Source organism: Microtus oregoni, unplaced genomic scaffold (genome assembly GCF_018167655.1).
Source record: "Microtus oregoni isolate MIOR12 unplaced genomic scaffold, Mior012 000015F_ref0000493, whole genome shotgun sequence".
NCBI classification, from domain to species: domain Eukaryota; kingdom Metazoa; phylum Chordata; class Mammalia; order Rodentia; family Cricetidae; genus Microtus; species Microtus oregoni.
This window is the reverse complement of record NW_024543074.1, coordinates 12810138-12826580: the sequence shown is the minus strand read 5'-3', so window position 1 is coordinate 12826580 and position 16443 is coordinate 12810138. Positions and strand designations below refer to the sequence as shown.

The following is a 16443-nucleotide window of genomic DNA, read 5'->3' as shown; positions in this document are numbered from 1 at the left end:
TTACATTTGAATCTTAGCATGATTTAGATTTAGGAAGAACTAGCAGTATCGCAGTATTGGTCTCCTTACACAGCAGAGAAAATAAAGGTCCCGAGAGGCTTGTCTGCATGAGGCTAGGGCCCAGCAGAGCAGGACTTGGCACTCTGCTTTTCGCTCCTGGCCTGACTGAGAACTGTGCACAGCAGCAAGTCTGTGGCCTCATCACCAACTCATACACAGCAGCTCCAAAAGCAAGGTCCACGAAGATGCCTAGTGAGGAGAAGCGGTCCAACCAGATTCAAAGGGTCCAAGCAGTTGCTATAAGCCCTAAGAGCAGGCTCCACAGGCAGGGCTGTGTGGAAAGGAATGTGACCCCTATTCTGCACCCTTACACCAGGGACACCCCCTGTGTCAGAGGATCCTGGTGCCAGTTCCAGCCAGGCCTTCTGAAGTGCTGCCTAGAAGGACTTAGTGGCCGGCTGAGGAAGGTTGGGGCAAGTTTGTGAGTTCATTGAGCCATTGGGTGGTATTTTTACAAGACATTACATACTTTTTCTCAGCAGGCTGAGGGATAGCAGGAAGCTGTTTTAGTAGTTTTTCAAGCCTAAAGGCCTTTCTAAAACAAACAGAGTTCATGGAGAAGTTATTCCTTTGCCCAGCCTTTTCCCCTAATTCACGGGTAGATGGCAGCTCTGTGTCTGATAGAGTATCATGAGGCTCCAGGCCCTTCCTGGGACGCCTCGGTGCCCCTCTCCTTACAGATGACCCTGTTCTTTCTCTAAACCATGGCATACTCGGATCCAGAGATAAAACGATAGCTAGGTAGCTCCACGCACCAACAGTCCTTCTGGGCTGACTATAAATCTGATCTTTGCCTAGATGTAGCAGAACAAAATATGTTGCTTCCTCCTCATGGGAGGAACTGACTTTTTTTTTTAAACAAGGAAGGGGGAAGAGGGGAGCTCTTCTGGCCTTTTTGAACTGGCCTCTTAGAGAGGGAAATGAATGACATCCTGATTGGTCTCCATGGAGTAGAGATGAGGGGAAGTGGCGGGGGTGGGGTTGGGGGAGTGGACCAGGCTCTGGCCTCGTCACTAGATGTCAAACTTGGCACACAGTGAGGCCAAGAGGAAGTCATAGCCAGGTTCACACAGTGGATTGGGCATTTTTCATACTTACTAATGAAGTGAGCTTTTTATAAGACCCCCTCAACAGGCTTGTGCAGTCTTAAAGCTGGGGTTACCAAGCTCTTCCTTTTAAGCAAAACAGCCTGGGAGGGAAGACTAGAGATGGCAGGAGCCTTGGCTTGCCCTGTATTGGAGCATAGACAGCCCAGGTGCCCAACCCTCCTATCCAAGGCCTATATAGGAGCACAAGGCTGGAAGTTCCCTAGGTTACCTAGAGAGTGTTAATTCAGATCCCCGGAACTTAACTTGTTGTTAAGACTCTCAACATTGAGGCTCTATGGAGCCAAGAGGACAGCTGCTGAGGAGCCTGAAGCCTGAGCTCCAAACATACAGACTGGGGAGGAAAGAAACGGAGACACACTGAGTGTCAACTGGGTAAAAAAGCCAGAGTGGTAAACCCAGGTCTGCTTTCCAGACAAAAGTGCCTGTCCTGCTTCTGTCACAGGCCATGTCCCATCCCCAACCTGAGCCCCAACTGCCTTGCTTTAAGGGCATTGGGAACCAGCTAGACTCTAAGAGACCGACAGCTAATAACTGCTTTAGGAGAAAGACAGGCTATGGGGGAAAAAGTCGGGACTTTTCAGCTTTAGTATGTGCTGAGTGCCCTGGAGGTGGGGTGTGTGTGTGTGTGTGTGTGTGTGTGTGTGTGTGTGTGTGTGTGTATGTGTGTGTGTGTGTGTGTGTGTTTGAATACAGGGTCTGGCCTCAAAGTCACCACTTAGTCAACGATGACCTTGGACTTCTGATCCTCCTGCCTCTACCTCCCAAGAATTACAAGTTTCTGCCACCACACCCTGTTTATGTGGTACTAGGCCTTAAACCAGGACTCTGCTTGCTAGGCAAGCTCCCACTAAGTTACATGCTCAGGCTCTTATGAGATGCAGTAAATCTGGGTAGGATCCAGTGTAGGTCTCCCCTCCCCACCCCCAGATGTTTTTGACATAGGATCTCACTTTGTAGCCCAGGCTGGCCTCAAACACATGATCCTCCCCGTGTCTGCTTCTTACTGCTAGAATTGCCCATAACCACCTCTGCGTCTGCCTTGAAACTTATCTAACTAACCTCCAAGCACCACAGCTCCCTCTGCAGGGGTGGAAAGATGTGCGGCACAAGACTGGACTTCTCCATGCTAACCCCTGCCCCGCCCTGAGCCTCCCCAGGCACACTGTGGGAACTGGTGGCAGTCTTCTTGTCGCTCTCCCAGGTGCTGTGAGAACTGAGGGCATGCAGACCTGGGAAAGTACGACGGGGAAGGGCACCGTACTGAGGGCGCTGCGGAGTATTGTTGCCATTGTTACAGTTTCTATGCCTCGCTGCTCTCTGTGTGTGTTCCTGAGCTTCTCGACTTTTCCCTACCCCCCTCCCTGGCTTCCATGCCCGGGTAGCTGAGTCAGCGTGACCAGCCAAAAAGCTTTGACATGTGAAGACAGGAAATGACAGTTCCCAGGTACTGGCTGTTTCAGGTATGGAAGAGCCTGGGACACAGCTTACGTGAACAATTCAAGAAAGCCCAGGCTGAGCCCCCATCCCACGCCTATATGTAACAAGATCAAGAGGCATGGCTGTCAGAGAAGTCCCTGGAAGACAAGGGTCCCAAGCAACTACCTGTCAGTCAGCAATCTACCTAGTGAGCCAATTTCTGCCTACCTCAAGTGGCCACTGGGAGCCTCGAAGGTGGTTGCAGAGCCTTGGTAGGCTCGTCTGTGAAATGGAATCCACGGCAGGGTCTGTCTGGGGAGGAAGTTGCTATGACACCACAGTCTGGGTTAAGTCATTAAGTGAAAGTGTGTGAGGTGTTCCGAGCAGCTTTGGCTCCAGGGGCCTCTCACCCACTCTGTCCCTGCTTTCTGCCCCATTCACCCTAGCCCCAGGAAACTCCCCTCTGTGCAAACAGCACTGCTTTGGCTGGCTGCGCACAGGCCCCGGCACCCCCCCTCCGCAGTCTGCCCTTCTCTCTGTACTGCACTTGATGTGTGAACAGCAGACTGGTGAGACCTTCCTCCAAAGCCCTCTGCTGCTCAGAATCGGCTTTCCTTGTTCCCTTACTTGTTTGTTTTGAAATAGGATCTTGGGCCAAGGTTAGCCCAAATTCCAGAGGTAGCCAAGGATGGCCTTGAATGCTTGCTCCTCCTGCTCTGCATCCTAGGTGCTAGGGTGACAGGCATGTGCCACTCAGCCCTGTTTATGCAGGACTGGGAGCAATCTCAAGACTTCGCATGCTAGGCAAGCACTTTACCAGCTAAATGGCATTGTACGGGAGGCTGAGGCAGAATCACTGGAGCCCAGGAGTCCCAAGGCCATCCTGGGCAACAGACGAGTTTTATTTGTGAGACATGGTCCATCCACGTAGTCCTGGATGTCCTGGAACTCACTCTGTAGACCATACTGGCGTTGGACTCATAGAGATCTGTCTGCTGGGATCAGAGGCATGTGCCACCACACCTAACTGAGAACACATTTCTCTAAAGTCTATTTTCTACTTAGTTAACTCTTCTAATTAGTAATTACCAGTCCACTATAGTACCTTCAGCAGCATCGAGGACCTTCCCCTTCCTACAGGACCTACTCCTTTCTTCCTTACACAAGCATGCCACAAGTTTACCTGGGGAAAATGACCTTCACTCTGCCCTCCCAGGCCTAGGAAAGCCATTCAAGTCAGGCAGCATCCAGGCCCTGCAAAGCCAGGCCTGCAGACAACCTCAGCCTGCTGAGAAAACAGAAGCCTCTCCTGAGGAACTGAGGGTTCTCAGAGAGGAGAGTCAAGCATCAAATATACAAGCCACTTGTGTCTATAGATATTGATTTCACACCTGAAGAAGTTATAAACACTGGTTGGTTGGTTTACATTTGATTTGGGGGCGGTGGATGCCACAGTATGCTTATGTAGAGGTCAGAGATGAACTAACGGATGTCAATTCTCTCCTCCTACCGTTTGGGCCCCAGGCATTAAGCTCAGGCTGCCAGGCTCAGCAGCAAGCACCCTAACCTGCTGCGCCATCTTGACGGCTGATGAGATTTGAGGAAACATCTTTCTTGAGTAATTGATCCAAGGCTTCCTGCCCCCGAGTTCGACCTCGGAGTTATCAGCTGAGCACCTTGCATGGGCTTTGCTGTGGAGGACAGAAGTCACACTTCCGCCTTCTAACTCAGGAATAGAGGGCTCGGGGTTTGGTTCAGTGGGGACACTTGCTACCAAAAGAGGAAACAAACTCCCTCATGGACACTGAGGCTGTGTATCAAAACTTTTGTGTTTTTAGTGGGAATGCTCTGGTCTGACTCACACTGAATCTAATCACAGATGTCATTGGGGGCAGAGTACAGGTCTTGGCTCTGGAAGACCCCAGCGTCAGAACCCTGGCCATCCCTCATGTTATCATCATCTACCTCTCTCTGCCTCCGTTCTTTGGTCTATAAATTGGAAGTTGTAGCATCAGCCTGAGTCATAGGTGTCCTCTGAATGAGGTAGTGTCTACGTAAAGCAGCTGCCTATGTCTGTCCCACACAGGCTCAGCAAATGTTCACTCTTTTCCTTTCTTGGTATCCCTCTGATCTCAGACCTCATTCTTTGCTATACGGGTTGCCCTAGAAAAGCCAGCTTGGGCGCTTGCTATCCTAAGAGTACAGTTCTTCCAGGATCAGAGTGAAGTTTTTCCATCCATGGTGTTGCTCGATTCCTGAATCTGTGCGGCAGAGCACTGTTAGCCTCGCTGTAGGAGCTGTGTGTGACCCAGGGCCTGGTGGACACTGGCCCTCCATCTCAGCAGCACACCAGAGTGTACCCCAGGAAACAGTACCTTTGCTTCCAACTTGGGTGACGGGGGAGGGAGAGCTCTCCTGTTCGCCACAGCCCAGGATTGTCTGAGTGTAGAGCCAGTGAGAGCCGTCTCTGTTGGGGCTATCGTGATGACTGCTCTCAGACCCACAGGCAGACCACAGGGGCTCTGCCTGGTGACCTAGCAATGTGTCAAGGGCCCAGACATCCCTGGCCGGTCATTGAAGAATGTTTCCTTGGTAGCTCTGCCCTGTTTATCCAGAGGATTGGGGCAGGGGGAGCACAAGTAAAGGCCTTCTCAAATAGACTCCTTCCAGAGTTGTTCTTCTGGCCTTCTCTGACCCGTCATATGAGTTTGTACAGAGGTAGAACGGCTTCTGCCATTTTTCAGTGCAAGTTGGTTCACATTCCTGACACACTTTAAAGAGCAATAATGTGTGTACACAGGGTGAGTCAACATTGCGTGCAGCCAGCCGTGGCCACTGGGAGAAGAGTCAGCGAGGAGCTTCGAGCTCACCTGCCTCCCACCGAGTCAAGCCCTGTGCAGGAACTGCCGGGGAGGCAGCTCAGCAGGTCCAGGCCCTCCCTCGCATGCTTCTGCGTCCTCCTGACCTGGCTTCTACGCTGTTTTCAAGCCATTTTCTCTTCGACCATTTTCTCCCTGGTTACAAAAACTACAGGAAACACATGTAAGATGGTAGGAAATAAATAGCAGACTTGTCTCCAGCTTACCTAGAGGTAGTCATGGTTAACATTTTGTCCTAAGTTTTTATTTGTTAATTTAATATGTTTCTAATCGTGTGTATGTGTGTGTGCACACACGCTTCGAGGTGCTCTCAGAAGGCAGAAGAGGGTGTTGGATCCCCTATAACTGGAGTTACAGACAGCTATGAACCACCATGTAGGTACTGGGAGTTGTTGAACCTGTGTTTTCTACAAGAACAGCCAATGCTCATAATCCCCAAGCCATCTCTGCAGCCCTGGTCCCATATTCTGTGGAATGTTTTTCCACAACTAGGTACTTTTGTCTTAACATAATATAAAAGCATTCCCAGGGCACAGGGAATAGCACAACTCAGTGGTAGGGTGCACGGACAAGGCTCTTTGTGCAAATCCCAGCACCACAAAAAATAAAATCTTCACTTTTAATATCATTTCTTTGTGACGGTCTGATAACCACTGCAAAATGATAACCTAATCAAAGACTTCACACACACCTTGAAAGGCCGTGTTGGAATGGCAGTGAGAATCTTGATCCATGAAGGGTTTTTGGCTTTCTGATCAGTTCCTTGGTACATTCCCAGAAGGGGCATCCTTAGCTCCAAGGTTGGGCGTAGCTTTGGTCTTAATACATATCGCCAATTTGCCCTTTAGGTAATGTTGCCAGTCTTGTCAGCTGTATTCTGCCTCAGCCGGTCCTTATGATTCTGTTTACTTACTTGTTTATTTATTTACAAATGTAGGGAGCTGTTGGGTGTGGTGGTACAGACTCAATCCCAGCACTCAGGAGGCAGAAATAGGTGCGTCTCTGTGAGTTTGAGGCCAGTGTGGTCTGCACAGTGAGTTCCAGGCCATCTAGGGCTGCATAGTGAGATCCTGTCTCAAAAAGAGAGGGGGAATGGAAATTCCTGTCCCCAACCTCAGGTGTGGGAGACCATTAGATGTAAGAGAAGTAACATTCATTAGGGCCACTTGAGCCTCAGAAGATATCCCCAGTGAAGTGGGGTACACATACCCACTCATGTGCTCTGACTCCCCACATCAGCAAACCATCTTCAGTGATGGAGTTCCCAGGCCAGAGGCTGACATGGCCACTCCCTGCCTCAGGTTCCCCAGACTGTTCTCATTTGAGAGTTCCCACACTCCCTCTGCTTCCTAAGCTTTCCACAGAATGCCCCTCAACACAGCTGCTCACGGGCCATGACGTCATTTTCTGTGTGGGCCCTGTACCGTTTTACAAGGTGCTCACCCAAACACAGCATCGTAACAAGCTTAGTCACAAGCACAATTGACGTTCCAGGACAGCTAGGGCTCTACAGAGAAACCCTATCTCGAAAAACAACAACAAAACCAAGTTCAATTGATTTTTGCTTGGCTTTATGAATGGGGGCATCTCCTTCTTACAGATGGGAACAATAGCTCACAGGTGGTGTCAAACAGAGGATCTGGAAGATGGAGCAAGGAAACAGCAGTGGGGAAGCCGGTTGGTGACCATCAGGTTACTAAAGCTTCCTTACTTTCTTTTATGGATTAAAAGATTGTTTTCTCGAGGTCATATGGATTATTACACTGACTCAAGTAGACTGGAGTGTCCTGTTTTCAGGAAAAACTAGTCTGTTTTGAGGTCTCTCCACATCCTTACAGTCAGTTTAATCTCGTGCCATTTATCACGAGCGACTCCATTTGATGTGCTCCGGTCTTTAGAGGGCCTGGTGTGACAGCTCCATCCACAACAATGGCCTCCCAACATTTTGCTTCCTTCAGTCTTTTGCTATCTGAGCTGTCATTCATATCAGCCCTTTGGTTCCAGAAGCAGGTAGGTGTCTGAGTTCGAGACCAGCCTGGTTCACGTAGTGAGTTCAAACCGAGCGGGGCTGCATAATGAGACCCTGTCTCAGAACAGAAGAGAATAAACCGCAAGAGAAATGTATCACCTGCCATTTCTAGAAGCCAGAAGTTTAAAATCAGTGCATCTGCAGGTTCATGTTCCTTCCCAAATCCCAGAGGAGAACTCTCCCTTGCCTCTTCCAGCTCCTGGTGTGTCAGAGGGTGGGTCTGTCTGTGTGTCAGAGCATGTGTAAGCATGAGCAGTTACAAGCTAGAACACACTGTAGCAGTCAGAGGACCTCAGACATCAGCCGTCACATATGGCTGTGTTTCACACTGGGCCTTCTTCCAGTTTGCTGCATAGGCCAGACTACTGGGACCTTATGTTTGTGTGGCAGGTGTTTTGCCCACTGAGCTGTCTCTCCAGCATAAAGACTATTTCTAAATAAGGTCACATTTGGAGTCGCAACTGGACGTGTGTTTGGGAAGGTGAATGTGGGACTTTGTAGTAGGCAAGGTTACCAACGTCACCACTGGGAAAATGACTTCCCCAGGTCACAACATGAAAAAAATAACAAGAATTGTCCTTTGAACCCAGGTCTTCTGCTTATCATGTGCCTTTAATTTGTTTTCTTTTTAAAAAACAACAACAACAACAAAAAAAAACAAACAAACCAAGACTGCTGTCCTGTTGTTCTGTTGTCTGCTTTGTAGGAAATGAGGTTTGGTAGCTATTACCCTAAGTTAGCTCTATGTTATCAACAGTGACACTGAAGCTATTAGAGCCCAGGGAATCCCTTAGGTGGGAGTCACTCCCTTGTATTTGATATGGTGACACCCACTGGGATCAGTAAATCTGCCTAGAGTAACAAGAAAAGCTGTAAGGAGAGTTCTGGTCACAATGTCTTGATTCGTAGTCTCTGCTCTAACTTCTGACGTGTGCATTGTCCTCTGTGTCCTGGTGACTGCTTTGCCTTAGACCACCATGAAATGCTTAGTGCCCCTGTCACTGTTGAACAGTTCCGCCATTAATTTCCCATTGTTTAATTCAGCCCCACCCCTACCCGTATACTAACCAACTAGCCATCCATGGCAGGCTGCTCTGTGAGTCTCTGACCAGCAACTTGTCCTTTCTCGCCATGGCTCTAAGGGCCTTTGGTAAGCAGGAAGATGTGTCACCATCGCGGAACCTGGCAGTCAGTGCCTCCTGACATTCATTGTTAGCTCAGGTATTTCTTTACCATGCTGTTTTTTTGTTTTTTGTTTTTACCTTTCTTTTTTTCTTAGTTCACTTCCAAAGCTGGAAGAGTAGATCTTTTCAAAATAACCTCATGGCCATAACCCAAACTCCACGGCCAAGTGTCTGCATATGGGACTAGCACGGATTACTCATTGTCATAAATCATGAAATAATCTGAGTGAAAATATATGTATGTTATACATACATGCATGTGAGTCATAACAGATAGCTGGAGTCGGGACCCCCTTGCTATGGAGCACATCTGTCTGGGTATAGACCGTACAGCCATCTGTCATGTGCTGAATGGGTGGGTTCTGAGAAATGTGTCTGTCATCTGGCCATTTGTTGTGTGACCACCCTGAGTCTACTGTGCAATCAAAATAGCACATACAAGTCACTCATTGATGTTGTCTTTCCCCGCCCCTTTTTTGTTTTTTGGTTTTGTTTTTTTTGTTTTTTTTTTGTTTGTTTTGTTTTTGTTTTTGTTTTTTTTTTTTTGATCTGGCAGGATTTTGCTATATAATCCAGACAGGGAACTCGCTGTGATCCTCTGGTTTCAACTTCTCAAGTAGGGGGATTACAGGCATGCAGCTCTGGTGTCCCTTGGAATTAAGAGATACAATACACACAGGCTATGGGAGTCTGCTGCATGCAGAACCCATCATAGTTTTATAGTCAGCTTTTTTAATAAGTAAAAGAAATATGCTCTCTAAAGTAGCAGTGATGTATAAATAGGAGCAGCTGTTCATTATCACTACCAACTATTATACTGCACATAATTATGAGTACTGTTTTTAACCATCCCACACCCCCTTGGCGTACATGGTACTGGGTTACATAAGGACATTTTTATACATGTTTATAACAGTCACACTCACCCCCTTTTCCTTTGAGACAGGGTCTGTTCTGTAGCACTGATTGGCCAAGAAGTCATAGCAATCCTCCTGTTTCAGCCTCCTGAGTGCTGGTACTACAGGCATGAGCTTCCAGGCCTTGCTTGCACCATGCGTCTTTGTAACTGAAGGCATAATGAATGTGTTTTTACTGACATCCCCATAGACCTGTCTGTGGTGCATTACCCTGTGAGGATGGTTGTGATGTCACTTGGGTGGTGAACTATGCAGTTCCATTAACTCATGGACCACCACGGTCGCTTTCTGCCGCACCTGCCATCTTAATCCTTTCTCCTCCTTTTTAATCTCAGTTCTATTTTCTGCCTATCCTGACCCTAGATGTTCAGGCTCTGGCACTCAGTCCAGAGGCTGTTGACTGAAGTAACTGTCACCTTTCTCAGGTGACCGTGATCAGTCGGTTTACAAGTCTGTTGGCGTGAGCATGACTGTTAGAATCCTGGACTCCTTCAACCCCAGGCGTATCCAAGTCCTCAGTATCTTCCAAACCACCTTAAGGGCAGCGCCTGTAAACTGCATGGGGTGTGGATGGGGTGATCTACAGGGCCCCCAGATTACCCTGAGTCCATCCCTAAACACACTGAAGTTATTTGTATAATGTACTATGCGTAAACATACTGTTTTCTCCCCAGTGCTGGAGATCAAACCCTTATGTAGGGTCTTATAGTTCCTATCTGTTAGACAGACTTTCTACCACTGAGCCACACCACATCCCAGCCCTAGAGGTACGTATCTTTCAGTTTCTCTCTCTGTCTCTGTCTCTGTCTCTCTGTGTCTTCTCTCTCTCTCTCTCTCTCTCTCTCTCTCTCTCTGTGTGTGTGTGTGTGTGTGTGTGTGTGTGTGTGTGTGTGTGTGTGTTGAGAATTGAATGTAAAGCTTCAAGCAAGCTGGGAAGACACCCTGCCTCTGAGCTGGACGCTCAGACCCAATCACACATTTTTCTTGGTAAATTCATAACTTTCTCCTCCTGCGCTGCAAAGGATAAAGTCACCGGCTACACTGTCAGAGCCTGGGGGTTTGTGTTTATTGCCCCTGGGGAAGTTTCCTCAGCAGATCAGACTTGGAGACTAACAGGGTAGGGGAGAACCCTAGAGGGAAGAGTTCCCAAAGGAAGACCAGTTAAAACCAGTCACCTCTTGGCCCTCTAGCTCAGGGGACATCAGTAGTTGCTGCTCACATAGTTTTGTGGACTCAGCACCTTCCCCTCACGCGCCTTCGTCATCCTTTAGAAGAAGGTTTGACTCATATCAGAGTGGACGCTGATCAATATTGGATGAATGCGTGAGTCGGATGGAACCGCTGGCATGAGACGGCCTCGTAAACATCCTCAGCACAGGCCCTGGTTGCCAAGCGCGTACCCTGAGCTCTGCAAATAGCCCCCTGAAACAGTCCTGTCTCCATAATGGGACACAAACATCCCCTATCCCAGGGAGTGTCTCTGGGCCAGTCAAACAAAGGATAGCTATTCCGTCAACACTGACAAGATGGGCAGTTTCCTAAGTGCCAGAAGTGACCTCATCCTCCAAGGGCTTAGCCTCTTCACCCAGCACCTGCGGATCCCCACGTTCCTGCTGCCCTGTTCTCACTCCTGTATGGCAGGCTCCTCAGACAGTGGCTGCCCAGGAAAGGGGATCAGAGCCTCCTCGGGGCCTCCGTTTAGCAGGGTGCATCTCAGGACAACAGAGAGGAACGAGGGCCTCTCCCGGGCACTCGGGTTCTCCCATGGACTGCTTCTTAGCTGTGCCCATGCCAAGCGATTAGAGCTGCTGGTCTGTGCTCTCCTGAGTTCATCAGGCAGACAGGGTGAGTCATGAGTACGATACTGCAAGGATCGTGGGCTGGTCTCAGGGTGAGCAGCCTTTTAAAAAGCATTGGTTGAAGATGACAGGCATTCTCAACACACATTAGGACGGTAGAGGTGATCTGTCCTGTACCTGCTCTCTGCAGCAGGTGCCACTAAAGGAAGCACCATGGGTGTTAACAGTGTGATGGGGAAGCTTACGTTCCACATCTGTCATTCACAGACTCCAGGTGTGTCAGGCATTCGGTGCCCATGCTAGGGTCATTGTGACAGCTGAAATGTGTGGTGCCACCTCCAGGGGCGCTATGGTTGTCGTCAAGATAGTTACTGTCATTGTTATTACTTGCAGTGCTGGGACTCAAACCCAGGGCCTCCAATGTGCTATGCAAAGACTCTCCCACTGAGCCATTCCGCATGGTATTGCCATGTCCACAAACACACCTGTTATATGCAGAGCACGAATGTGTCGCGTGCGTTCTTTTATCTAGCTCGGTCCCCACAGTGGCTCTGGGCTTGCATGAGTTCTGGTGGGTGCAGGGTCTGAGGCGCCTGCCTAGAACTAGCAGCTTGTAGAGGTCAGAGACTGTGCATTCTATCCGAGGTCGGTTTCCAGTCCCAACTCTTAACACCCACGCATGACTCCCCTGCTACTTTGTCCCTTCATATATTATGTACTAGGGGATATGGTAACACATATCTATAACCCCAACCCGTAGGAGGCTGAGTCAGGGAGGTTGCCATAGCAAGACCAGCCTGGGTTACATAGTAAGAGCCTATCCTAAAAACAAGACCGAAAACGTACATATTCCTCTGGCTTTTACTATCTGTGGACTGGGACCTCTCTCCCAAAGCCTTCTTGTTGTCTGTTCCATTTCTTCCCCAAACCCCTCTTGCTACAACTTTATTCTGATTTTTTTTCTGTCTCCCTGACTTGGCTTCCATCCTCATGTTCCTGCTTCCAATTCCCTGCCCTGACCTCTAAACACTACATACCAACACCCTTTTAGTGACAGATACCCTGCTGTTGTGACGAGAGTGGCCACTCCATTCCCAGGCTTCCAGACTCTAAGATGAAGCTAAGAGAGAAAGGTAGACCTTCTCTTCTGCTGTCACTGAGCACAGGTGCCCCAGGCTGGCTCTTTGGAGCAGAGGAGATGTGGCTCTGGATCCTTGTTGTGAGCTTAGGAGAACAGGACTGCTCGCCTGTCAGTCCCCACATGACTAAGGAGGAAGAAATCTGCGTGCTTACTTCTGTCCTTCGTGGATGGCCTTGGGGACACACTCCTGGAAGCTGTTGCTAACATTGGAGTGTCAACTGTGGCCCTGGCTCCTGCTAGTGCATGGCTATAGTTCAGCTTAGGTCCTTTAGGGATCGGGGCACTCATTACCCCACCCCTGAGTTCCAGTGCCTGGGCCCCCAAACCCCCATCCGAATCCTGTCCAATGGAAGGCCGCTTCCCACGCTGAGGTCCCACCTGATAAACTGATGGCAAGGACCACACACTCAAGGCAGGCCCCTTCCCGGGGAAGTGCCTCTGTAGATGCTGCCCGCTCTCCCTGTGCAGGAATCTACCTCACAATTAGGTGAGAAATAAATCAAAGCCAAACTTGCCTGATGAAATTCAGGAGCCGGCACTGACCCTTGCCACACATATAAATCCCAGCCGGCCAGCCCGAGTCCTTTGTCTGGTCAGAGAGTTCAGGATTATCGGGCCCACTTTGCTGATGTATGAAGGCACAGGCTGTCGGAGTGTTTACTAAAGGTTATCACCTCCATGCTGGGGCCGTTATCACAGGCAGGGCCGCCCGCCGGGGCTGGGGCTCGCACCCTCTCTATTACCACCTGTCAGTGGCAGCGAGTGTGCACTGACACTGCCCAGTCCTGCCCACCGAGGAAAGATAGTTTCTGACGGCTGATCAAAGAGGAGAAACAAGACCTGATAAAGAGTGTGTGTTTCATGTACTTTTAACTTTGGGGAAACGTCAGCATTTGCATTTTTTTTTCCTGGTCCTCCTGGAGCTGGCAGGAACCAAGCCCCAATAAATGTAGTGGATTCAGTTACCTAATCGAGAGGGAAATGGTATGTGCTTAAAGCAACAGACTGTGACCATAATCTCTTTCCGAGAGAGGCTGGATGAAATAAGCTTTCTCCGTGAACTTGCCGTAGAGTAAAATCGAGTCGCCTGAACTCAGACTTTGAAGTGGTCTTGCACGTAACGTCTAATCTTGGGTTCAGCGGAACGCAGTGTACTTTCTGGAACTCGGGAGCAGGTTTGGATTAAGAAGGGACCCTTGCCGAAGATGCTATCACCCACATCCCTGAAACGGTACCCCGCACTTGCCCATGTCCCTGACGGCTGGGAGCCGATCTGCAGTGAGGTAGAACGAGTTCCAGCCCGAGGCATCAGCACATCTGAGTCCTGGCACCAAGTCTGTCTCAGCCTGCTTTTAGTCTAAGCTCTTGACCTCGCTAAGCCGTAACTGTAAATGAGGCTGGGAATAAGTTCTAGGGTACAGTGGCTTAGGAAGCTTTTTTGTTTTTAAGCTTAGACAGCATAAGCCCCTCTTACTAATCTTCGTGGTGGTGGGTGCGTGCACACTTACATATGTGCCACAGTGTGTAAAAGAAAGTCAGACCACAATCTCGGGTGTCAGTCTTGGTCGTCTACCTTTCTTGAGATAGGGTCCCTTTATTGTTCACCACTGTGTGGACCAGGCTAGCCCACCCACGAGCTTCTAGGGACTCTGCTGTCTCTGTCTCTCATCTCACCATAGGAACACTGGGATTATAGATGTTTCTGCTACTCCCTGGGTTCTGGAGATCCAAGCTTGGGTCATCAAGCACACGTTCAAGGACTTTTGTCATTGAGCCATCTCCCCAGGCCGCCTTTTATTTTAGACCTTGCCTCACTAACCTCAAAGTCACCGCTGTTACTGAGAATGACCTTGAACTTATGATCCTCCTGCCTCTTACCTCCCAAGGGTTAGGCTCACAGGCACATCATTGGGTTTCTTAATTTGGTGCTGGGGATTGTGCCCAGTCTCATGTGTACTAGGAAAGCGTCGATTAGCTGAGCTACATCCCTCCCCTATCACCATCCCTGAGGTTGTAGGTGGAGAGTGATTATGTCAGGGAACAGCAGGGTTATTTGGGAAGAACCTGGGAAGGGGTTCTTTCCCTCTGTACGAGCTCTCAGAAGTCTCTGGAGACCCCTAAGAGACCGTTTTAACTCCAGGCGCCTCAGCCACATAGCTGTCATTCCTGGAAGTGTGCTCTCCAACCCAGGGGCATGAGCTATGTTCTCGGCCTCACGCACCCCTGTTCCTGAGCCACCCATCCTTTATCCTTCTGGTTAAAAGACTAAGCTGGCTCTGGGCTTGCCAGGCCGTAGGTGGCAGGTAGACAGAGAATAGTCTGCCCTCTGAAGGTCTGGTCTCAACATCTTATGTGTAGCACGACTAATAAAAACCCAGAGACAGACATTGGGGTCCAACCTGAAGATCAGAAAAGCAAAGCAGCCAGCCATTGGCTCTTACCTCTACCTCATACTGAAATGGTGATCCTGCCTCCAGGAATCCTCAGGAAGAGACTGAGCTGAGACCTGTCTCCTCCCGTTTTATATTTCTCTCTAGTGCTGGGATCAAAGGTGTGCACCACCACTGCCCAGCATCTGTGACTAACTAGGGTGACTGCTGGCATTAAAGATGTGTGCCACCGCTGCCTGGCCTGTATGGCTGACCAGTGTGCTGCTTTGCACTGACCTTCAGGCAAGTTTTATTTATTCAAACACAAGTAATATATCACTGTGCTTACATCCCATATGTGTTGCAGGTACCTTCGACCGGAGCGTGACCCTGCTGGAGGTGTGTGGGAGCTGGCCTGAGGGCTTTGGCCTGCGACACATGTCCTCCATGGAGCACACAGAGGAGGGCCTCCGGGAACGGCTCGCAGATGCCATGGCCGAGTCACCAAGCCGCGATGCTGTAGGATCTGGAACAGGTAAAGCTGTCGGCAGACTTCTAGCCTGATTTGGTTGTGACAGGCACTTCTGGGGTTGAGCTGGAGGGGAGAGGGCATGTTTTTAACCATTTGTTTCCATGGTTTAGCACTCTGGGTGCTACTCATTCCAGAAGGCTCTGATACTAGAAAATCCTGTGGGAAGGAGGGTTCCCAGCAGAGCCGCCTCTCCCCCTAGAGCAACACCCAAAAATACCCTGAATAATACAGTTGTAGGCCTGGGGCTATAGCTCAGCATCGGGGTCCTTGCCTGGCCTGCATGATCCCTAACTCTACGAGAGAGAGACAGAGATAGAAAGACAGAGAAAGATAGAGAAACAGACAGACAGTTAGTTATACCCAGCAAAAACACCTCAGGAGAAAGAAGACATGAGTAGTAGCATACCTTCCCCTTCATGTTCCAGGCTCTGGGGACTGGGACCTGCCAGCAAGCAGGCAGAGCTAGCTCAGGCATACACCATACAACTTTTCTTTCACGTGCCTTTCACCCCAGACTGGTACCTTTGAGAGTCCGGTAAGTCCAGAGTGGCTTCCTACATCCATATAGTAATCTTAAGACATCCTTTAGCTAGAAGTGAACCCTACTCCAATATAACCCTACTCCCGCCCGCGCGCGCGCGCGCACACACACACACACACACACACACACAGAGTCATCCCATCTCCATTCTGCTATTACACAGGCTTCCTGTGCCTCTCCTATTTATAAAACACCTCTTTCTCTCTCTCTCTCTCTCTCTCTCTCTCTCTCTCTCTCTCTCTCTCTCTCTCTCTCTCTCGTTACTAATGTTGCAGCCCTGTGTTAACACCCAACCAACAGGCCCTGTCCCTAGTTTGCTGAGGTCAATGAGATAAACAGGTCCTGATCCCCAGGTTTCAGGCCTGCCTTCTCTCTATCTCCTGAGTCCTCGAGGAGCGTCACCTCCCATGTGACCTGTCCCAGCCCTGCTCCACTCTGCTGTAGAAGAGGAACCCGGTAGGGAGAAG

General features: G+C 49.5%; 1 protein-coding gene across 8 annotated transcripts in view; it reads left to right on the top strand.

The window, feature by feature from the left end:
• The window catches only part of Bcas3 (BCAS3 microtubule associated cell migration factor), a 474306-nt gene that overhangs the window by 435176 nt on the left and 22687 nt on the right, over window positions 1-16443 (top strand). For all 8 annotated transcript variants that reach the window (XM_041664855.1, XM_041664856.1, XM_041664853.1 and 5 more), the window contains one exon: window positions 15271-15438. In XM_041664855.1, coding sequence (XP_041520789.1) covers window positions 15271-15438 — 168 coding nt within the window. The remainder of the gene's footprint in view (window positions 1-15270; window positions 15439-16443) is intronic.